The 24278-nt window shown below is 36.7% G+C and overlaps 1 protein-coding gene across 6 annotated transcripts in view; it reads right to left on the bottom strand.

Annotated features, from left to right (window-relative positions):
- LOC107044131 (syntaxin-1A) overlaps positions 1-24278 on the bottom strand; it is a 66949-nt gene that overhangs the window by 28472 nt on the left and 14199 nt on the right. For all 6 annotated transcript variants that reach the window (XR_001461300.1, XM_015265900.1, XM_015265901.1 and 3 more), the window contains exon 3: positions 18372-18471. Coding sequence is in view for 5 of the 6 variants with exons in the window: in XM_015265900.1 (XP_015121386.1) it covers positions 18372-18471 (100 nt within the window). In the remaining variant the exon portion in view is untranslated. The remainder of the gene's footprint in view (positions 1-18371; positions 18472-24278) is intronic.

Here is a 24278-nt window from a genome sequence, read left to right as displayed (position 1 = left end):
AAGATCAGAAAAGACGGAATTCAAAATTAGTGGTTTCATCGATAATGTTCTTTTTTGTTTCCTGGATGACATGAATAAACTAGCTACATTGTAACGATTGCTAGGAGGGTAGAAGTGGCATGAAATGTGAGAAGAAAAAAAGGGTGATTGTATCACAGAGAGGAAAAAGGAGGTAGTACGATCGATGTCACGATGTTGGTGGGAATGAGGAAGGGTTTGTTTGGCAATCGCAACATCTCTCCTCCGTTCCCTCCGACATGTCCGGCAGAGTGCCAAGAAGAAAAAGGCCTAGGGTTGTCCTCAATCTGTTTATTTAATTTTGAAATTTGTTACATTTGACATGATGCGCCGATTCCTAAAATTTGACTACAAAATTTTTTCACGAATTTATGAGACGTAACGGTTTTTTCCCCTCGTGGTGTCCCTCTATTCATCAACTCTACATAAAACGAATCCCATTGAGGTGGGAAAAAAGCGAATGTAAAAGAGGGGAAGAAAAAGGTAAAACAAGAAGACCTTTTGAATAAAAGGTGAAGGAAGTGGATACATAGCCATGTAGATGTGTACTATAGGTTGACTTGGGGGAGGAATCGTCGCTGCCGGAGGGGCTTAACCCTCATCCCACCAAATCAATCCATTCAACTGGAACTTGCGAGAACTCGACCTCATGACCAAGGATCAATGCTCGCGACAACGGAAAAGCAATTAGGGTGAATAGGTCGTGTCGTTTAAAGGATACACTGGTAAATGTGTTTTTCTGGCTCATATTATTGAAATTGGAGATAGGGGTGAAATTTCAAATGTGGTGTATGAAAAATCAATTCAAGATTTAATCCAGTAAGAAATGCTGGGGGATGAGATGCAGCGTTCAGAAGAATCATTTAAGTTCCGTCCGAGAGTTTCGGAGTCATTGCGCCATGCTTTAATAGAAGCTAAAGTTTATTTTTGAGACACCTGCCTGAAAAGTGCACTCGTCGAAACGGTTCAATGTGCGTAAAGATTAATCATCACATGAATATAGTTCAAAAGTACTGAAAGGTGACTGTGAGGGGCCAAATATTTTTTGTTTTCATATTTTTTCACGTGCAGTCTACTTGAATTGTTTGCATATACGACTCAGTAAAACTTTGCCTAGCTTTATCTCGTCATATAAACAATTAGAATTTAAACTCGAACCTTTCTGTATGTGAGTCGACTGCTAAGCCTACCTATTCCGCCCAAGCGGTCATTACCATAAATTAAATATACATTTAAAAGTGAAATATGTAATCACTAGACTCTTCTCCATTCATTGCAGTTCTTTCAAATATACGTATATTTATTCTCCCATAACAAAAACAAATTCATTCTTATAATGTTGTAATTACGATTAAGCGGATGATATTCTTAATTAATATTTCTGAATTTCCAGTGCAATTTCAGATTTTTGCATAAACCTGCTACAATCATAATTTTCAATCTAGAAATGGAAAGTTTTCTCCGTCTTTAATTAAAGCGCATGAATCTGAAATAGCGTAGTTTCTGGTACCTATATTGTAGAAACTTCGGTCAATTCCCCTCCTACTTTTTCATCATACCCGGAAACTCAATGTCCACGGGTGCAAACCATTAGTGGGACAAGCGTGGACACGAGGGAGTAAGAAGCAGCTGACGTACAAGTGTATGCCCAGAGGATATCGACAGACAGGATTTACTAATCACATCTCTCCCTCTGGTCTGATAGAACCATGAACAAAATTGGGTTAATAGGAGGTGAAAATGTGCCAGAACCCGATTCACGGGTGCTATTGCACTTGCTTCTGTTTTACTGGCTACCTCAATAAAGAGTTCCGGTTAGCGAACTGGGGTCAGGGAATTGGAGGGAAGATTTCCAGTACTATAACGGCCATAATCAGCTTTTACAAATTTTTTTTACCATGCCCAGAATTATCCAATAATGTTATTTCATCCTACATGATGCTATTTCCTCGTTTTATCTACTACAAATTCATACGAATACCAATAAAATCCCTCATGAGGTTTCCTACTGAAGTTTAGGGCAACCAGATAGATTATAAAATTTTTCACAGCTTATAACAAAATATCTCGAAAGCACACAATAGGAAAAAAACTGAGGCGGCGTTAAATAATCTGATATAGAATAAAGGCAAAATCGATTCTAGTTACCACGAACATATTGAAAAAACGGAAATAAGAAGAACGAGTGAAATACCTCGTTGCTCTAGATGATCCGATATAGAGGTAGGAAGGGTTGGGGGAAAGAGGGTAAAAATCGATTCCTGGTTACCTACCATGACCTATCGGAAGCAGGTGGACACTCGAAGCTCGAAAATGGCACTTATCAGGGCCGGGTAGATAGTTGCAGAGTGCAATCCAGACGAACCCAACTTACACGCTAGAGCAGGAGAAAATTGCCGTGCACCAACGTGGGAGGACAAAAGCGACGATGACGAAGATGGTGAACGAGATGGGGAATGAAAACCTAAAACTGGATACTTTAACGAATCATGTCTAATACGGGTATATATGTTGACACTTGTGACTTTTAAATTTTGAACCTTAGATGTTGACTCTTATCTTCAGACCCTTGTATTTTGAGCCTTACATTTTGACCCTTATATTTAAACTCTCATATTTTGACCCTTGTAACCCTTAAATTCTGAAATTTGTATATATCCTGAACTAACCGTCTTAGCCCATTTTCAATACGAAACATTCTGGTGCAAAAAGGAAACTTTTTGCAAAAATGACAGTGCTAACAAGGATTTTGAGTGAAAAACCAAAAAAATGGAAATATCTCGGAAACTTTGTATGAATGGGTATGGATATTTTGATTAATTGAGATAAAAGACATCAAGACGAATATTAAAAAAAAAATGAAATCGTTTGACCAGTTTTTGAGATATTTGCCAAAAACGATTCAGAAACAAATGACAATTTCTCAAAAACCGCTCGATCAATTGGACTGAAATTGAGCACAGGGTCCTCATTAATACCTATAATCTGACAAAATTGCAGATTTTTTGTTAAATTTCAGATCTTTTTGTGTCCACCAGGTGGACACCCACACATACACACGGGGTGGTCAAACTTCGTACTTTTACGTTTAAGATCATTATATACCATTTTCACAATCCACAATTCTACACAAGCAAAATTAGAGAATCTAAAAATAGAACGATATCAATGCTTCCATTCGGAAGCAAAAATGAAAAAATTTGTCTCGAAAAGTTAGGCTCAGGTGACTCCAAATCATCTGAAACGTGGACATTTCCTGTTCCCTGGAAGTAAGTTTATAAAAACATGGTTAGGGAGCATGGTTAATTTATTATGAATTTTTGAAAAAGTGGTCATTTAACCCGTGATCTTATGGAAATCACAAAAAAAACAGCAAAACCCAAGGAAAAAATGCAGCCAAAGTCATGAAACTTTAGACACATTTAGAAAATGTGATCAATGATTTTTTGAGTGAAAAAGATTGTCGGCTACAACAATAGAAACCCCTCTGCCTCACCTCCTACATTTCATACTCGCCCGATAAAAATTCGGACAATCTGGTCTTACGATTAGGACATATAGATCTTAGAATAAGACCGGAGTTTTTACAGTGTAATGTTCCTCTTACAGACTATTCTCATTTCTATATTCGAAGAACGAAGAAAGGTGAGAAATACAAAGAGATTACTGTTGCTTCAATGAACGTTCAATTTTTTGCTATTAAAAAAACAACTTTTCTTTATGTTTGACCCGTTGAGGTTTTTCAATCTTTTTTCTCCCTGTTGTTGTATCGGTGTTCTGGTTTCCTTTTCTGCTGCATTGACGTTCAGAATAGCAGTACTGCTTTTCTCTAGTAAAAGAGATGACCCAGCATTAGCCCTTAGAAGTCCTACAAATATTGTGCGCTCATCAGTATCGAGTCTGTTCAATCCCACCGTTAATCACTTGGTAATCCAGAACTGAAGGAGTTAATTGAGTGCAGTTGAGTTACCCTAAATTACTTAAAGCTTTCTACAATATAATAATTCGTGTGCATCTGAGATTTCAAATTTACGCAAATAGCTTATTGAGGGGAGTAATTTCGAGGTTTTTTTAATGAATGGTGGAAAAATTATCGCTGAGTTCAACTCTAAGTAATTAAGGAGGGTAAAAAGAAATGAATGTAGCCTGGATTGAAGTATATCAGCGATTTAACATTGAAGAGTGCTTGTTCATGGCTCAATAACTTATTTGCCAGCTCACTTGTCACATCGTAAGCGTTTGGAGGAGGTTATGTAAACACCGTAAGCTCTGCCGTTGGCTCCCTATTATAATTTCCAATTTCTCTGATAAGGAACATGATAATAATTCCCAGCGGATCCTCCTTTATTAATTTGATCTTTGTCAGTTTTTTTCCATATCTAGTACTCCAATTCAATTCTGCAAATTATGTGGAACTGTCACATACCGACTTACGCCCGTTTTTCGAGGAGCTTCTAAATCACGCACAGTATTATGGCTATTTAATTGATATCTACCAGTGTCGGGCAAGCGTTTGTTGATTTATCTCTCAGATTACTGGAGTTATACTGACAGAAATCTGTTAAGGGGGTTATTATCGAAAGTTTTTAAGCGTTCGCACATTGCTGATCTTCAATTTTGCAACAAGGAAATGATTTTGAGGAAAATTGGGTGTTTGAAACGGAAGAATCAATTGGTTACCAATTTATTGCTTAGTAAACACTTTGACGAATGTTCAGGAATTTCGTACCTGGTAAAACAGTCCGATTATTTCCGATTTTAATAGGAGTTTTCAAAATTCAGTGACTCAGGAAGAGCGTTTGGGGTGGGTGAAGTGGATAAGAGTTTACAATGTACAGTAGACAAAAGTTGACAAGCTGGAGATTATTTTGTCTAAATCCCCGCACGCCATGTTTCCAATAACCGCAGGCATAAAACCACAAGATATTGCTGTTAAAAGCCATAGAGAATTGTATTTACTTATTCTTCCGGTGTTCTATGTTGTACTCGCGTAACCTATCCCAGGCAATATTATCCCAGGACTGGAGGAACAATTTGACAGTTAGCCTCGGGGGTACACCACCCTCTTGTATCTGCCTGAGATAACAGAATTCCTCTAGTTCCTGGCATTTACTGGGAAACTCCAAGAAGTTATATCATGTGAGTTTGTGGCAAAGGTTTGTATGAGCAATTTTATTAATTTGCCTGGGAGATTGCGAACGAAATCCAGATGGGATGTTCTCTAAATGCTTGCGGATTTAAGTTGTGGGAAGCAATTAAATTTTCATGATCTGTTTTTAGTAATTATTTTCCGAAAAGAGTGGAATAAAATAGATCGTTTGCGATCGATCTTAAGAGACAATGGAACTACTTACCATCGGAGTAAAAATTGGATCCCAAGTTTTTTCGTCGTTAGACGACTATTTAGCAAAACCCAAATTCTTACATCATCAATAAACTTTGAATCTCTATACATATAGTGTAAGAATTTGGATTTTGCTGTATAGTCGTCTGACGACGAATGAACTTGAAATCCAGTATCTACTTCGACGGTAACTTCTATTACCTCTTAAATCTTGATATCTTTATTTATAAACAGAGATATTAGAATTTTTAGTCGGTAGCAAACATTCCACTTTTCCTGATCTTCCTGTGTAGAAATCTCTCCGCCCCAGGTAGGAAAAAACGAACGGGCCGAAATCGGTCCAAGCCCGGCGACCGGGCTGCCGAACTTTGAGGCCCGTTCCTCCGCTGGGACCGCGCCGGACTTCCCGAGTGGAAATTGCTTCAGGCTCACCTGAAGGACGATCAGAACTTGATCCGGTTTTTGTAAGGTTCGACTGTTCCGGTGATTCCTGATGAGAACCTGACCAAGTTCTGATCTAGCAGATTGGATCCGAAAAAATGCAGGCGGGTTCAGACCAAGTTCTGATCAGGTAGACATGATCAGATGATGTCTGATGAGAACCTGATCAAGTTTTGATCCAGTAGATCGGATCCGAAAAACTGCAGGATGATTCAGATAAAGTTCTGATCAGGTAGGCACGATCTCACCCTGAGGTCGGCTGCCTGACACCAATTTGATCAAATTCCGATTTGATGTCTTTGATCGGCATTTGAGCGGGGTCAATTGAAGAGAAAATGATCAAATTCAGATCCGGTCCACCTGACACTGATTTTAATAAGTTTTTCGGATAATTTAATTAACTATTATTATGCTATTCAAATTAAGTTTTATCAACTATTATCAATAATTATTTTCAATCTTTAAAAAGGATCATTATACTATAATTAAAATAAATTGAATTAATTTAATTTATTGAATTTAATTTAATTAATGAATTTAATTAACAGTCAGCCCTTCGCAAATGTACAGAAGGGAGGGATGATGATGCGGAGGAGTATCAAACTTATACGCAAATGATCTTGAGAAAAAAAAACACCAAATATCTATTTATTTATTAATGTTATTGTTATTATCATTATTGTTATTCATTAATAAAATAAATAAAAATTTAATTGAGCATATTTTATCTCTGAGAATACACAAGCACATCCGCGAGATTAAGATCTTGGATTTTTCGCGAAAATCTAATTTTTTAGCCGGATGAACGTTGATTCCAACTATTTAAGCGCCGGGCTAGTCAGAACTGTCAAAAGTATATGGAAAAAGTGAAAACTGAGAAACGGTTTTTTTTGGCCCTAGCCAAAGGGTCAGATTTTCGGGTTTTCCGGGGCAAGTGGATTTTCGCCAAAATCGAATTTTTTAGCCGGGTGAACGTTGACTCCAACTATTTAAGCGCCGGGCTAGTCAGAACTGTCAAAAGTATGTGGAAAAAATGAAAACTGAAAAAGTTTTTTTTTTTCAAATTTTCAAAAGGTCAGATTTTTTTTTTTCATCCGGAGCCAAAGTTTTGTGGATGTATCGGGGTGAACTAGAACTTTTTTTTTTCTGTGTATCTTCTTGAAATTGCCCGGAATCAAGTCAATCCACTCGTCCATAGTCTCAGGGGCAAATCGACTTGTATTGAACATTTAATGTTTCACCTCTAGTGAAACACGTAACCTTTCATCACAATTCACACCATATTATATTTAGCTCCACAGTACCAGAATGAAACCAAGAATAATGATTCGCCCTTATCTAATGGCAATTTAGTACATTCTGGTCAATCAGAATCAGAAATACGGAAATCTATTTTAGGGAAGAGAAACCGGAAATCTAGTGGAATCCAGTTGGAAGTGACCAAAATCAATTTTCGACATTTCCGACAATCACCGGATAAGTTTGTAATTGATTTTCCAATGAGCGCTAGACATTTTGTGTTTAATCAAACTGGAAAATGTACTTCTTACTCGGTTATTTTATAGTATATTGTGTTACAAGTGCGTAAAGAACCACTTTTTCGCACGTACGCGTGACAAATTCTATTTTTTGTAATACCTGCTGAGTTCACTGTTCGGAACTGTAGTGGGGGTCTTTACTGTTTCAATGGAAACAGCTTTCCTCATTGAACTTGATGAAATAATTCACAATTTTTTGTACTACCTGCTTCAAAAGTTCACTTTTCGAAACCGTTTAGTATGTGTAATGTGGTTGTTTTACGCACAGTGTGCGTAAAGTTCAAGGTCGTGTGTAAAGCTTCACTTTACGCACTCAAAATTCACTTTACACACGTACAGGTAGTACAAAAAATTGTGAATTATTTCATCAAGTTCAATGAGGAAAGCTGTTTCCATTGAAATATTCCTTCTGGTATCGCGAAGCAAAGTAAGATGCTCTCATGAGTTTAAGTGTTTATAGTAAGTTTCTTCTGGGATAGGTAATCCCAATGGGGCTTCTTTTTTTTCCAGCATCTATATCCTCGCGTTGTTCGCCCACTAGCGATATGAACAAATCCACAGGGAAGCCAGAAGGAAAACCTTGTGCGGCTTATTCGAAAAATTCCTTTTTCTTTTTATATTCCCCCTTCTAGCTCCTCTATGACCCACTTAATCCACCCTAAATCAGCCCCTTGTGCCCATCCCTACCATCTTAGACGCTACAGACACAGTGCCACGAACGGCCTACTCCACATCACTATACGCGAAACCATTCCTTCTTGTCGTGAAAAAAAGGATCCGAACATGTAACGATTTTACTTCGATGCCACTCGATTTATCGTATTCCGAGGACGGCATTGAAAAACGTATCATTCTAGATATGTGCAGATTCTTTCAATTTGGGAGGGTTGATAATCCGAATTGATCAAAATTCAAGGGAGGAGAGAAGAATAAAATTTTTAAGAATAAAATAGGTGATTAGCTTTCTATAAGGGTTAGATTTTCGTTTTTGCCAGGAGGAAAGTCGACTTTCGCCAAAATTGAATTTTTTAGCCGGGTGAGCGTTGATTCCAACTATTTAAGCGACGGGCTATTCAGAACTATCAAAAGTATGTGGTAAAAGTGAAAAATGAAAAAAAAATTTTTTCACCGGAGGCCAAAGTGTCGGATCTTGGATTTTTCCGGGGGGAAAGTCGGTCCAAGGGTCACAAGGGTCACAAGTGTCAAAGTGTCAGATCTTGGATTTTTCGCCAAAATCGAATTTTTTAGCCGGGTGAACGTTGATTCCAACTATTTAAGCGCCGGGCAGGTCAGAACTGTCAAAACTATGTGGAAAACGTGAAAACTGAAAAACCGTGTTTTTTGGCCCCAGCCAAAGGGTCTGATTTTCGGGTTTTCCGGGGCAAGTGGATTTTCGCCAAAATCGAATTTTTTAGCCGGGTGAACGTTGATTCCAACTATTTAAGCGACGGGCTATTCAGAACTATCAAAAGTATGTGGAAAAAGTGAAAAATGAAAAAAAAAATTTTTCACCGGAGGCCAAAGTGTCGGATCTTGGATTTTTCCGGGGGGAAAGTCGGTCCAAGGGTCACAAGGGTCAAAGTGTCAGATCTTGGATTTTTCGCCAAAATCGAATTTTTTAGCCGGGTGAACGTTGATTCCAACTATTTAAGCGCCGGGCTAGTCAGAACTGTCAAAAGTATGTGGAAAAAGTGAAAACTGAGAAACCGTTTTTTTTGGCCCCAGCCAAAGGGTTAGATTTTCGAGTTTTCCGGGGCAAGTGGATTTGATATGCAAGTGGATATACGGAACGCGGCAAGTGGATATACAGAACGATGGCAATTTTTCGAACCCTCGCTATACCTTATACAGTCTTCAACTGAAGAAGGCATTATGTTTTATGCTTACTCGACAAGAATACAAAGCGAGGGGCGTAATCGCCTCAAGTATTTTTTTTTCTCCTTCGCTGGGCGACGGTGGAACGACCAGCAACATAGAGACAATACAAGAAAAGATGACACGAGTAGCAGTTAATAGTGGTATCGGGCTGAAGATAGGAAGTCAACAAGGGAAAATACAAGGAAGGAAGACCAAAAAGGCTGGTGGTATGGGTTGAGCTGTTGCGGTATAGAAGTGTACCCCCTGTGCCTTTCCTCAACCTGCAATCACATTGGACTGCTTTATTCGCCCCAGGACTTTTTGCCTGCGATGTCTTTCCTCTCTCAATGAATGTTCGGGGGTTTGTGAATATCCTTGGCAGTTTAGCTTTGCATCGGTCTCACGTAAGAGACTGAGATTTTGCGAAGAGGAATCAGCAAAAATCCACGATTGTCGGGGTACTGTACAATGAATGAGCAACGAAAGAATACAATGATTGAGTGAATACAATTACGCTTTCCTCCTATATTCGGGATTGGATAGCTTGGAAACATTTTTGAAAGAAAGAAGAGAACGAAAATGAGCACTTCTAAGAGATGACAATATCATAAAACCTTTCTTATAGCCACGTAGACAGAGAACAGTCTCTGGTAGTTTCCAGAATCAGTTCAGTGATTTCAATAAATTCATGGGTCTAGAAGGCATTGTGCTATGAATAAGAAACTGATTACTGGATTTCAGAAGAAAAATCCTTAAAATGCAGTACCAAAAACCGCCCTATTTCCAGCGAGAAATCTTCTTGGATAAAGTACTGTTAGGTTTTCTAAGTTAACAACACACCTTTGTATTCTTAAACGATAACGTTCTGGAGTAATCGAACGTTAAATCAAAATTATTTGAGTTTACGGGTAAGGTGACCTACTTTGAACAACAAAAGATTTATAAATGTGAGTAAATTTATTTTTGACCAGAAAATATTCACTGCAACAAGGAACCTGTCCTCGTGGAGATCCTGAAGGAGCTTCTTTATTTAAGGGGCGATTACTATGAGTTTTTAAAGTCGCGGACTATGGGAGTAGGATTTTTCATGCATTGTAAATGGATTATATATGCATAAAAACGAATAATTAGTATAACAAATTCATTGTTTATTGTTTATTGTCCAGGGCCTTCAATTGTTGCACTACAGCGATTTTTTTTACTCATCCACAGTTAATTTTATTTTTTTATATAAAATTTTCACCATGCATGTAAAATAGCTAGGTGTTTCTAAAAGAATGTGAGAAGATTCATTTTTCTGGATTTTTTTTTGTACGACAGAGTTTTGAAAGACCTAGGTTTTTAATGGAAACAGAAATTTCTTCTCCTGTACACATGATGCACAAAATAGTGTTCTGATAATTTCTTTCAGAAGCCCCCATTCCTAAAACAATATAATAATCTATGAGCATTCGATCTATGAGGGCTCAACCCATTCTCCAATTCTCTCAAAAATAAATAATCGAAATTTCTTAAGGATGTTCGACACCCTTTTAGCCAAAATTGACGTTGTTTTCATTTTTCTGGCAAATTATCGATGGGAGTGACGTGAAAAAATATAACGATTTTGTGGTTTGTCATTCTTTAATGGCTCACGAAGTTGCGTAGTGGTGCGATAATTTTCATGCGTTTTTTCTACAGTTTTGTGATTCTTTTTAAAAGTTTAGAGAAAACGCAGGAAAATGTTCGCACCACCTTAAAATTTCGTCAGTCATTAAATAATGACAAAACGCAAAAACGTTATATTTTTTCACGTCAATTCCATCATAAGTTTGCCAGAAAAATTAAAAAAACGTGAATTTTTGCAGAAAGGGTGTAGAACATCCTTAAATTAGCATTGCAAAGTAGTAGAATAGAATTCATACATTTTGTTGGGAACTATTGCAGTAGGAAAAATTGAGCTCATTCATATGAAAAATTTGAATTCGTGTCAGCATGTATAGCATCGAGTCACTTAAGATTCAAATTTTTTTCTGAATAAAATCGGGAAATCGAAGCACGATTCAATCATTTATTCTTTTGTCCTATTTTCATGGCAATCCACAGCAATGTTATTTCCTTTTATTCGCTACCCGCAATTCTCACATTGATACTTCTCTAAATAAAACGATTCAATCAGTGCTGTCATATACTAGGCCAAAGTAATATAAAGATGTCCAGAAAAATTAGGGGGAAATTAATGATCCCAACAGATGACTGGGTGAAGACACACAACAACGAAGTGTGAAGGGTCTGGTAAATAGTACGGTCGAGGTGGTGAATTGTCCTGGGTAGGATGAGAAATGAAATAGACTCGTGAAGTGGTGAATCGGTGAGATTCGACGAGACCGAGAGAAAAAATAGGAATGGGGAAAGTAGGAGAAGAGTGAGTCAAGTTGGACGAGAAGGAATGGGGGAAGGTTGACGGCTGGAGAGGGTGGTGGCAGAGCTGCCAGTTGTGGCTGGGGATCAATAGCAAAGAACCCAGTCTACCTGGCTCGCCGTACGCTCGCCGCTGAATACCACGTTTAAACCTCAAACCCTTTTCCACTGAATCAGCCTAGTAATCGTATGCCAAGAGTTGGCGTAATGTTGTATCGAATTTTGCAGTGTTTGCGATTTGTAAAACACCCGCAAATCCGCAATTAAAACACCTTGAGTTCTGCTATCATTCTCAAGATTTTCATGTTATATAAGGCAAATCTGAACTTTTAATACGGATTATATTGTGAATATTTCTGTAGCTGAAAGGTTTGAAGACAAACGCGGAGGACTTTTTTTTTTCTTCCTCGAATTCTTCAGTAATAGAAAAATCGCTCAATGAATATCTGAAGCCCTGCATCTGAAAGATATTTACAGGGTAATCAGCAAATCGTAAAAAATTTTATGTGGCTGCATAACATTTTTTACCACTTCTGACGACAGTCTGTAGACAATGTTTTGGAGAGATTCACATCTCTGATAATTAGAAAAAAAAAATGAATTACATTCGGCGTATGTTGTCCATTTACTTTATGAATAATCAACTTTATCAACTCTAGTTATTGAATTTTAAATTTTCATCAATATAAAGAAAAAAATCAGTTCAGAAAAGAAGTCAATTTGTTTTTCAGTGTTCGTTGAAAAATGAGTTTGGATAAACATTTGTCAATGTTAAGGGGAGACTACTGTGAGTTTTAAAAGTCGTGGATTATTGGAGTGTGACTTTTCATACGTAGAAGATCGATTATATAGATCTGAAAACGAATAATTAGTGCAAAAAAAATTTTTTTTTATTGTTCGTTTGTCCGAAAAGGCTTAAAATGCCAAAAACAGTCCAGGGCCTCCAATTTTTGGGCTACGGAGGATTTTTTTTTCCAAATTTTCGGTAAAATAAGCGGAATAACAATTACGAGCTGTTTTTTTTAATTTGCCTCTTACATGGCTAAATTTGCTTTTTTTGTATTTCTTTACACAAATAGTGAATTTTTTTTTACATGAAAAAAACCGAAATCAGCTGTGTAGGAGTCGAATTAAAAAAAAACTGGCTAGTAATTGTCGTTCCATATATTTTTCCAAAAAATTTGAAAAAAAAAAAATCTTTTGTAGCTCAAAAATTGAGGCCCTGGACTGTTTTTAGCATTTTAAGCGTTTTCGGGCAAACGAACAATAGAAACATTTTTTTTGCACTAATTATTCGTTTTCAGATCTATATAATCGATCTTCTACGTATGAAAAGTCTCACTCCAATAACCCACGACTCTTAAAACTCATAGTAGACTCCCCTTAAAGTGAAACTGAGAAATGGCCATCTACCTCTTAGGGGGAAAATTTTCCACCACTGAATGTTGTAATTACAAAATTTGATTAACAAACGAGCGGCACTCTCACCCTCTTTCCTCCCGACTTTTGGGACACCAGTGGAAATCATTCATCCATTAGTAGAATGTGCAATGATATACGACTGTAGAAATCACATTTAATGGGTGTGTAGGGTGGCACACGTACCAATTCCCATCCATTAGTTGGGATATGCAAAGCATGAACCGTTACATTCAGTGCATGATTTCATACACTCCACATATTGTGCCATATTGTCAAAATGCCGAAGGTTAAACTGCCTTTCAGCACCTACTGCAATGTGCAACCAATCATTTCACTTGTAGACACCAAACCCTCGGAACATAAATATTTATTTCATAAACATGAGTGAAAAATTGTCTGTCTCTCATCCACAAAAAAATGACGTACGCCCTACAGGCTGAGAAGTCAATACAAATCAACCCTGCACTATAATTGCATTTGGAGTTTCAATAAACATAGTTTGATTCGAAATAGTATGAAAATGAAATTTCATGAAATCAGCTGTTGATCAAAGTCGAACAACCTCATTATGTGTTACTAAATTTGATCCCTTTGAATGTGATATCGTACGGAAGTGCGTGACCCCCTGATGGCTTTTATCAAGGGATAAAAATGGTTGAATCGAGGTGAAATGTAAACCCGGCCAACCCGCTAACTTCGTTACTACTATTGAATCACTTTCTGGTGGCATTTTCCAGGCGGAAAGCAGCCCAAACAAATTAAAACTGCTTCAGATTAAAGAGGTTTTAGATACACTATTAAAACCATGTATCGTCAGTTGAAGGGGAAATTACTGAAATATTCAATATATCTTATGAGATATACGGAAGGAAAAGGCCAAGGAAAGATAACTCCACGCAGCGATCACGTGTTAACACCCAGACTATTTTAATTTTTTTCCGGGGATGTTTTTTCCTCCGGGTTGTTCTTGAGATTCATTCATTTTACTCTATGGTAGATTATTTTCGACGGAAATTCAACAGTAGATATCTTCATTTGTCAGGATTTTCCAAATAAAACAGTCTGACGGCCTCGAATACACTTTGGACGACTGACATTTCGAGAGAAAAAGATAATCTCTAACTGTTCGTTGTATCGTTTTTTTTATGATGCAGATCTATATGCTTTGGTTTTGAAAAATATTGATAACTTTTTACAGGAAATTTGTTTGAAAATTTCGAGGTACCAGTGACCTTCTGATACTCATGAATCAGTATCGCACGAGAAAGGAATGTCTACACTCTACGAAATACTTTAGGAGAATGAATGTCGGTCACAAAGACTACAAGTAGATCGCCATTGAAGGTATTTCTGTTCTTTCTTTCTATGAAAACTGATTCTAGAGTCGAGTATATACTGTTCAATTTGAAAGAGCTTTATCGGGAGGTGCCCCCTCGGCTTGTCTCGTCTCGTCTATCGCTCGGCCGTGCGTGTCCTACGACTCTCTCTAAAAACATTACCCCACTCGTATTAACATTCCCCCTTTTTCACACTTGTAACGTAATGTACTATTTCACTTGACTCGCTTGAAAATACTCGTGGCAACACCGTACAATCATGAGCGCCGTAACCATAACCGTTTTTGTGACGCCCATTTTTATTCCCAGTTCACGTCGATTTCGGACAGATATTGATAATAATTTTAAAAAACTAAACAATAACTCATAGTTCAACAAATGTCAATATTTTGTATCAATTTTTTTACCCATTTAGTAAAAAATTCGGATTTTAATCTTTGATTTGAACTATTCGTCGATATCCCTTGCCTATTGAATATCTTGAGTTTCAGAACATTATTATTTATAAAAATAAAAACGACAATTGAATCTCATCCAGTTTTCAGGTAAATGTTTGAAATGTTTTTTAAATATTTATAATTGAAAAATAGCCTCTTAAGTGTGGAGCTACTTCAATGTACCTCTCTCCCATTGAAATTCAACTTTTCCGTGTTCTGCTCAATATAATTTACTCATTTCCTGGAAAACAAAATAGGAGGTAAATATATGAACTTTCAGTCAATTTCATCCACAACTTCTGTTCGTGCCGAGGGGAATTCCAAAATCTGTGTGTGATCCCACATGTGACACGCAACGTGAAAAATCTGATTAATCATTTACACTCTTATTTATGTCATGTATTTTAAAATATAAATCAAGTTTTTTTCATTTAGGCCACGGATCTCTAAGGATGCGATATTGAATACATATCCTACTCAAAGTGATCAAATGCCACAAGTAAAAGGACCAAACACCTTCTGGATCTTCGGCAAGATACACTGATAGAATGGATTAGTTATTGTTACCAGAATGGGTTTTGGTTGGAGGTTCAGGTCTATTCGGTCTCACCAAATGTTCATTCGTTAATAGTTAACGAATGTATATTTGAGGAGCCTTATTTGACTTGACATTCGCCATTCAAGTGAACCATTCGTTAACTATTAACGAATATTCATTTGGTCATATTCAACTCTACCATTCGTTAATAGTTAACGAATCTCGTTTGGAATAAATGAATCAGTCTATCAGTGTACAAAACAGTGAAAAGCTGGTACCATGACAGGCAGCAATGGGTTAAAATCGAAAAAAGCAAGATAATGTTGCCGACACGGAAAAGAAGAGGGAAGTTGCTCTGCATGTGCTCGATGATTCATATAATACGATATTCTCTCTTGAAATTCTAGCATTCGATTCAGCCCTGGAGCTACCCATTTCGCCGTATCTACTCCTTGAAATGCAATAAAGTACGCCGCTCCCTCATTTTCCGTATATTGGGCTCTAAAGTGATATTTATTTGATTCATTGCTAGTTTATTTGATAACTTCTGAAGTTCGGCGGGAACGAGAGAGGCGGAGAAAACGAGGGGAAATTGCGTTTAACGAGGGAATTTGATCCAGAAGGAATTGGAGAGATATGAGAAAGATTGAATGATCGGAGAATTAAGGTTTGAACCAACTGAGAGGGATCTTACGAGGCCTGCACGTTAGATTAGGACATTATCAGTGTGATTTATCTCAAGGTGTTCGATATCAACACAAACCACCCTTGGAAAAAAAGAAGCCGAAAAAGAAATAAATGCCACATTCTGCTTGAATCAGTATGGGACTGAGTTATAGTGATTATCACAAAAGGGGGTGCTTCCTAAAAGGAAATTTTAAATACCATTTTGCACTTCAGAATACCCTTCAGGATATTCTCTCAGCTATATCATATTTCATTCACCACTTCATATTTTATATTTTATTAACCCCTTCTCTATTAACCACATATTTTATATTTTATTCATATTTTATTAACCACTTAAATATGAGGTATTCCGTGTCAAATTGGGCAGTACGTGATTTTCCTGCTAGCGGTCGAAAATAAATTGTTTTTTTTTGTGGTTTGAGCGGTAAGATGAAATCATTTTTGAATTCCTAGATGCATTCAATGATCAATTTTCAACAAAAAAAAATTTGAAAAACTTGTCAAGTTACCATTTCTTATCCAAGTTTTAGAAACTAATTGCGTTGAAAAATGAAAGAAGACATCGTTCTCATCTCTGATGATTTCTACTCTGAAGATTTAAATATTTCAGTACCTCAAATTTCACATTTATCACTTGTTTCTATATTCGATTCAAAGGTAAGAATAAATTGAAGTATCCAATTTGAAAATTGCCAGCAAAGTACAAGAGATTTTCAGATTGCCTCGTGGATTTCAACATCTGAAGAACGAGATGCATGAACGTCAAGTCTCTAAGTGGTATCACGCCGAGAAGAAAACTATTTACATTTCCCTTGTTCTCTCGCGTTTCACTTCTGTGAAAGATTGAAAAAAAATTAAAAGTTGAGAATTCACCGGAAGAACATGAATTTTTTCTCCTCTTTCATTATTCAGGCTAATCCTTCATAAGCTCTGAGGTTAGCACACCTGGTGCTAAATTCCCACTGCTGTGCCCACGACCGCAAGCTCAGTAATGGTGAATAAATAATGATAAGAGTGAAATGTATAAGAGAAAATGAATTAGAGAATTGTTGGGAGAGACCATGTAAAAGATACTTAGATATTTTTAAATTAAACTCCTGATGTTCACTCAAGAACGTCAGAAACTGATACCCTTCATTCAGTAAATTAACTTGTTGCAATTTTACATTTGGTTGGATCAAGCAAGACTTCTTTCTTTGGAAGCATGTGTTCTTTTCCCTCATTGTATGATTAGGGATTTTCATGAGTTCTATCAAATGCAGTGATTTGCGAAGAAGGAAGTGGACGTACTCAATAAAAAGGAAAGTACTGAACTCGATGAGATATTGTTTTTAGAAAAATTCATTTTCAGGACAAACTAGAGCGAACGGGGAGACATTGATATCCACTCCTTATCATTCCACGTAAGTCAAAAAACAGTAAAAATTAATAAAAACTGCGTTTTTTTAAAAATCGGGAATACCTTAAGCGGATAAGCGTTTAGCGAGTTTCCAGCAACGTCGCGTCCTGTGCAATTTCATTTATAATAATATGAGAAAAAATAATTCATCTGTCCGAAATAATTTTTTTTCTTCAGGAATTTTGGGAAATATGTTGTTCTAAAAATTACTATGTTTTTTTAGACACTTCAATCGACAAAGTCAATTTTTTTTTACTTTTCCGGTTCGCCATTCAATTGTAATTAAGAAAAAACGACACGCGGCGGGGTTTTCCTCATAGGGTGACCATCCAGGTTTAATATGTTTTGCCTCTTTGCTACTGATTTGCACTCTACATTTAGAATAAGTTGAAATAGATTAAGAAAAATCTATTGAATGACGGTTGCTTGTTTCTTTTGATGATAAAATTGATGTCTTCATCTGGAATGGAAAACCAAAATGGTTACCTAGACAATCCACTGGGAACTATGCCCACCACTATGTATTATGATCTAAAAGGAAACTACGCGTTGAATTGTGGGATACACGTACACGTGATGCACCACTGAGGCAATTGGAGCAAGAACAATTACTAATACGTCATTTTTCTTCCCACTAAAGTTATCGCTGAAGTTGCACGATCCCGAGACTATTCCTTATGACAATTGACAGAACATCACTGTCCATCCGATCATAGAAAAATAGTATATTTAGTCATTAGGCCGAAAAAAACTTTTCTGGCGAATATGAGGTTTGCAGCACGAGCCGAAGGTGATGGCTGCAATCATACTCATCAGGAAAGTTTTTTTTGACCGTATGACGAACAATATTTTCTGTCATGATGGCCGTAGGCAGAGATTCACGGACACGGAGCGAAGACAAAAAATGATTACTGAGACAAATAAATATCAAGTGTTGATGGAAAACTTACTCTCATCGGTCTGTGGCGCCGAAAGGATGGCGCTGTGCTTCTTCTTCACCTCCTCGACGTTCGTTTGGATATTGTCAATCATTTCGCGGATTTCCTCCACCTGTTTAAAAAAGAAAACATCAGAGGTCGGGAGTTAAATTCACATGAGAATATTTTTATCACAGTGCAGTTGGATCTTTCTCCTTTTTTCTGCTAAAAAACAGACATATATGAGACGCTTGTAAAGTTAGGCTCAAACCGTATACAAATGAAATAAAAATAAATGCATAGTAAGTGATGAACGAAGGGATCAAACTAAATGTTCCTATTACACAATTAATAAACAATCCGAATCGAATTCATCATATTTTGTCACTTCAGAATGAAAATATCAACATCAGGGAAAGGAAAAACAAGCGAACAATCCAAATCTGAAAATTGTCACTTGGAACGGGACCACCCTTAAAATAATCTCATCGTGGAATCACACGAGGCACAACTCTCAACATGTAGACAAGCGCAACAACATCAAAAATAACAATAGGGAATGCATTCACAAAGTGTTCTGTTAGGACTCAAACTTTCCACTATCAGAACATGAGCGAAATGATTTCAAGGAGAAACAATTGTCGAAACATTTGATAAAGAATAGATGGATATGTAACGGAATATTTACTCTTCGGATAAAATTATAAGATAGAATGTACTATGATGCACCCATCCAATAAATGAATAAACAGTAGATTGAATAAACATTGGGAACGATAAACTAATTAATAAAGTGACCACCTATTTCCAAGATACGATATTCTTTGTTATCTTCTGGGATTATAGACTAAAGAAGTTTAAGAGGGCTTGATAATGGCATGGTTGTAAAATTATTTGCAATTAACGATGACATGAGGCTTTGTGGTGTGAATAGCCCAGCCCAGACCGAAGGGTAAGCCAATGCCTAATTAAATGAATTATGAATTGTAGCTGAGGGCCCTAGGTCCAGCGAAACTGAAAAGTCTCTTAAACCGCAATCCATACTACCGTGCAGTGTGTTAGTCAACTCGGTGCTGTTTGATGCCCATCAAAAGTATCGATTACACTCGTATCGGCGTAATGTCAGTAGTGTATCAGTAACAAAATTTGTCTGACTGTCCCCTGTTAGAATACCACGTCGAAGAAGTTATCTTCAATACTTGGCGCCTGTCAAGACGACCTCAATTCATACCAAGGGAAAAGCGGATTTCTCTAGGGAACAAGAGCCTATTTCATGGAGGAAAACTCTTAACCTAGTTTCAAGAGAACACGAGGAATCAAAGAGATCTGAAATTTCAATAGGAAATAGGCTGAAAACATATAATTCAGCAAATTAACCTTCCTGAACTAGCTCAATGAGCAAAGCGCCGCCTTTTCTCGATTTTTTCTTGTTGGATGCAAAATTATGTATGAAAAAATTTGTAAAAATTACAATGCCTAGTTCAAACCCTCTAGAATGGACTGGTAAGATTCCTATCCCTTGAAAACCCCATGAATACTATGAAAAATAATAATTTAGTGAGACTGGTACGGAAAAGCGGCGCCTCGCCGCCCGGAGCCAGTGGACTCGTATAGTGGGATTTTAGCCGCGCTGGTGCCACGTCGTTCGTTTCAGTTGACATACTCGGAACGTCAACATCTCTATGACGTGCCGTAGTTGGCGTCTCATAAAATAAGCGAATTTTTTTTTTAGAGCATAAATGTGTTTAATTCGAGAAAAATGTGTGCAGTGTAGATTTTTATTCACGTATGGAGCTCCAATATGGCAACACCGCGCTAACCGTAACACGGGCGGCGGATATGAGTTTGCAGTCCAAGCCGAAGGCGAGGGTTGCAATCATATAAGCTAGGAAAAAGTTTTTTTAGGCCGTATGTCGAATGATATTTTTGATCATAACGGCCGTAAGCAGCGATTTACGAACGCGTAGCGTTCATAAATCAATCAGAATTCAATTAGTCTCAAGTTCCGTCAACACGGGCTGGATTGTGGAATAAAATGAATCCAACACTCGGAAAAAGGGGTCATTTGAATCAACAAAAATTTTTGTTGAATTCAAGAAAATAATTTATTTATTCCAATTTAAATGATTTGTTAAAATCATAAATAATTTATTCGTTTCAAATAAGGTTTTTTATTTGAATAAAATCGCATTTTCATGTATTCTGTGAAAGAAATTGGAAATTATGTTCAGCCGTATTAGCGTGCCAAATAGTGTAGGAAAAGGCCGTTCTACTCTACCTTATTCTCCCCCCATAATTATGCCATTTTTTCTTCCTATTGTTGTCGAGTCAATTTCAATCCCGGAGTGATAATAAATTATTAGTATTATATAAATTTGCATTAAGTTCAAAGAAAAAATGTATTCAATTCATATAAAGGATTTTCTGTACTGCTCACTATTTCTCGTCTGGGAATTGGTATTGCAGACTTCTTAAACTCTAAAATTTGAAAATCACTACAAAAAAATCTTGTCCCGGACTGTTGCGATGGGGTTCTTTTCACTCGTGTTGTGTTGGTGTCCGGGCCGAAGGCGAGGACTGGCCAACCACACGAGTGGAAAAACCTCGCCTTCGGCTCGCACGCCAACACCACACGAGTAAAAAACCCCATCGCAGCAGCCCGGAAAAATACTATTTGTTAATATTTATACGTTTATTTGAGTGAATGAACCAATAATTTTTGTAACTGAAGGTTCAAATCAGAGTTAAAATGTTGAACAGAAGAAACAAAACGTATGAGTGTAATCTTTTATTAACTTTACTTTTTTTTCTTCACACATAAATACTTGTTATGAACATTTTTTTATATAAATCTCACCTGTTAATCCTCGATTATAGAACTAGCAAAAATATGGCATTCATTATGAATAATTGGTGCTAATGATTTTTTCTTATAAATTCCCTCAGTGGAATAAATTAGAAAAAATATTGGTGGTTTCATAGATTTATCGGGGTGAAAAAAAATAAAAACGATTTGTATGGATTGGCACCGATGAAATAGGAAGCTACTGAAAGTTTGATTTTTTTTCTTACATTTATCAATAGTTATACACTGTAAAAGTAGTGATAGCGGTCCCACAGACCGACAGTTCAGTGTGAAAGTTAAATGAACTTATGTATTTAATTCAAATAAATAATTTTTCTGAGTCATTTTTCATGATTCACACAAGTGGAATTGTTCAACAAAATTTCGTTTATAACATATTTGTCATTCGGCCGTTACGCGCAGTCTCAAAATGTGCTGTTTTGTCTATATATTATGAAACACCTTTATCTATGATGAATGATCTTAGAGATTATGAAATGTGTAGATATCATGACATTTACACATTCGATATTCGAGGTTATTACTATAACTATTAGCTACAAGATTAAGATAAAGTAGTTAAAAATGTCTCTCAATAAATATTTTCTGCTTTTTTAGGGATATTTGTCGTTAATCTATAGATGCATGTCAAGCTCATTAATTTCACCAATGCACTAGTTATTTTATCAATTGTTATCCGCACATACTTAGCGAAAATTCACGCGATGGACGAATTCCCAAACTATTCATCAATTCACAAGTGTAGGGGAAAAGAACTCAAACGGAGGAATTCCTGAGAATAGAAGCATTAAGTGTAATACTCACGAAGGGATTTTAGAGAATCACGAAAAGAAGAAAAGAGGAAGACAGAAAAAAGTGATAAAAGGGAATGGTACAGATTCTCAAGAGTTGCTCGGAGTATACATAGCCGGGTAGATAACGATTTCTTTCCGGCTGATCGAGTCTCCGAATCAAATCGGTCTGCATGTGAATGTAAGGGAATCCTCATGAATCATCCGAAAATGCCATTTGGTAAGTCTCTCAGAGTGAAGATGCAGAAAAATGGAATTGCTTTGTGGAAACTAAATTCAATCTCTCAAATTTCTGCATTTCTCTGATCTCCTTCCCCTGCATCATTTAAAGCTATTTTTTCCTTATGCCAAAAATAACGCCAAAAATGTGAAAACATATTGATTGCGTAGATCTTAGCCGTACAAGTTCCCAATTGCTTGTATATTTCATGCAGGAGAAAAATGAAAAACAAATTTCAATTTTAATGTGTTCTTATATAAAATGACGAAAAAATTTAGCTCCGCAAAAAATAGTGCCAAAAATCTGAAACTTCGCTGATTTAATTTATTGCGAAAAAAATGTTACGAAAATAGTGAAGTTAAACGTTCTTAGACCTTCCTAGTGACCAAACTTTTTCAAACTCACTGTATGGGGAATTCTAACTTCCAAAAGCTCGAATGAAGTGGCATACAGGAACAGCCTTGAGATAGCGACTAGCATTGATAATAATGGAATTACTGATATTCAATGATAACAATAAAATATAGTCATTTCCTCGTAAAAATTTCATAATTAATCCAACCGCTTACATTCATAACGGTATCTCTTTTGCATGTGTTGAATTTTAGAATCGTCTTTGTGTCCATAGTTGTTAATTTTTTGAAACCAAAAACTTCAGGCACTGCACAATATAATGCTGTGGGCGATTGAAAATTGCTTCGTTTCACAAAAATCAATTAATATGGTCACGAGGACGATTCTAAAATTCAATACAAGCAAGGTGTTGTGACTGTTTACTGCTTAAACCGTCACAATAGGGTACGTGTTCCGAAGAATCACACGTTGTTAAGGGTTAAACGAGAGAGACACGTGGAATAGTTAGAAGGCTCAAGCAAGTTGCAGGGGAAAGATCATTTGGATTTTAGGATTATTTTTTTCGTCTCTCCCAATTAAACTTTTGATATATTTTGCTCGGCTCACCCGCTTCATCCATAGAAACCTCAGTATCATTATGCTCGTCTCTCCCGTTTGATGTATTATTTCTTATTACTTTTAATTACTATGAAGAATGTTCCATCCATCAGATCACTTCTCGCTTTCTTCTTTTTTGAGTTCAGATTTTTTGACTTAACTATTTTTTGCGCATACTGAATTTTTTTAGTATTTTCGTGACATCTTTTGGAACGGAAACTTAAGAAAGTGAAAGTGTTCAATTGTGCTATTCCACGTTATTTAAATGAAAAGTTTCATTTTTTCTAACTTCAATACAATCAAAAATGCATCAATTCGTTAATTTTTCACACGTTTGTGATACGCTATTGATTGACACGATAGTCAATGCCGTAATAGCTCTGAAAATTTTTATTAAAATTTTACGCTTCGTCTGTGTATATTCAAGAATAATTGAACAAGAAGAATAAGTTAAAATCGCTTATCTACCATCATAGCTATGCCATTCCTAGTAAAAATGGCCAAATAATTCCAAAAATCAGAATTATTTTCAGATCGATGATCTAATCCTTACCCTAAGCCCAAATGCAGACAGTTGTTTTTCTTGGTCCTTTGTGGATCACGTTTCAAGGAGTCGCAAGTTAAATAGAAGCCAGGTATAGGAGAAATAATCGTAAAGAATAAAGGAATGGGCGCCGTCTGGACCATTGCCACCCTCCTCATTCCTATAAGTGCATTAAACGTAGAAAAGACGATGAGATGAAGAAAAGCGTTTGGAATATTATTCCTCTGACGGACTGACGGCTATCTTTTACAGGGACTCATAAAACTTCATGGCCTCGTTCCCACTACAAGAATGACCCTAGAGATGTTCGCCAGAAATTCACAAATCACATGAACATTCCTTTTAATTCCCCTAAAAATGTGCTTGGCAAAAGGTCGAGCACCGCACACGAATAGGGGCGACCAGAATATCGATTTTCAAAGGAGCCGGAGTGGTTTATAGGTAGGGGACATGTGAAACAATATAATGACACTGATATTTTTCCTATCTTCATGTTTTTCAAATCTTATTGAACAGGCAAAGCTAACATGGAAAATTGTGCAGGGTCAAACAAATGGAACTTCTACTC

The sequence above is a fragment of the Diachasma alloeum genome, unplaced genomic scaffold (assembly GCF_001412515.2).
Source record: "Diachasma alloeum isolate Michigan unplaced genomic scaffold, Dall2.0 Dall_scaffold_00681, whole genome shotgun sequence".
Lineage (NCBI taxonomy): Eukaryota > Metazoa > Arthropoda > Insecta > Hymenoptera > Braconidae > Diachasma > Diachasma alloeum.
The sequence above is the reverse complement of the archived record's forward strand: the minus strand, read 5'-3'. Positions and strand labels throughout refer to the sequence as shown.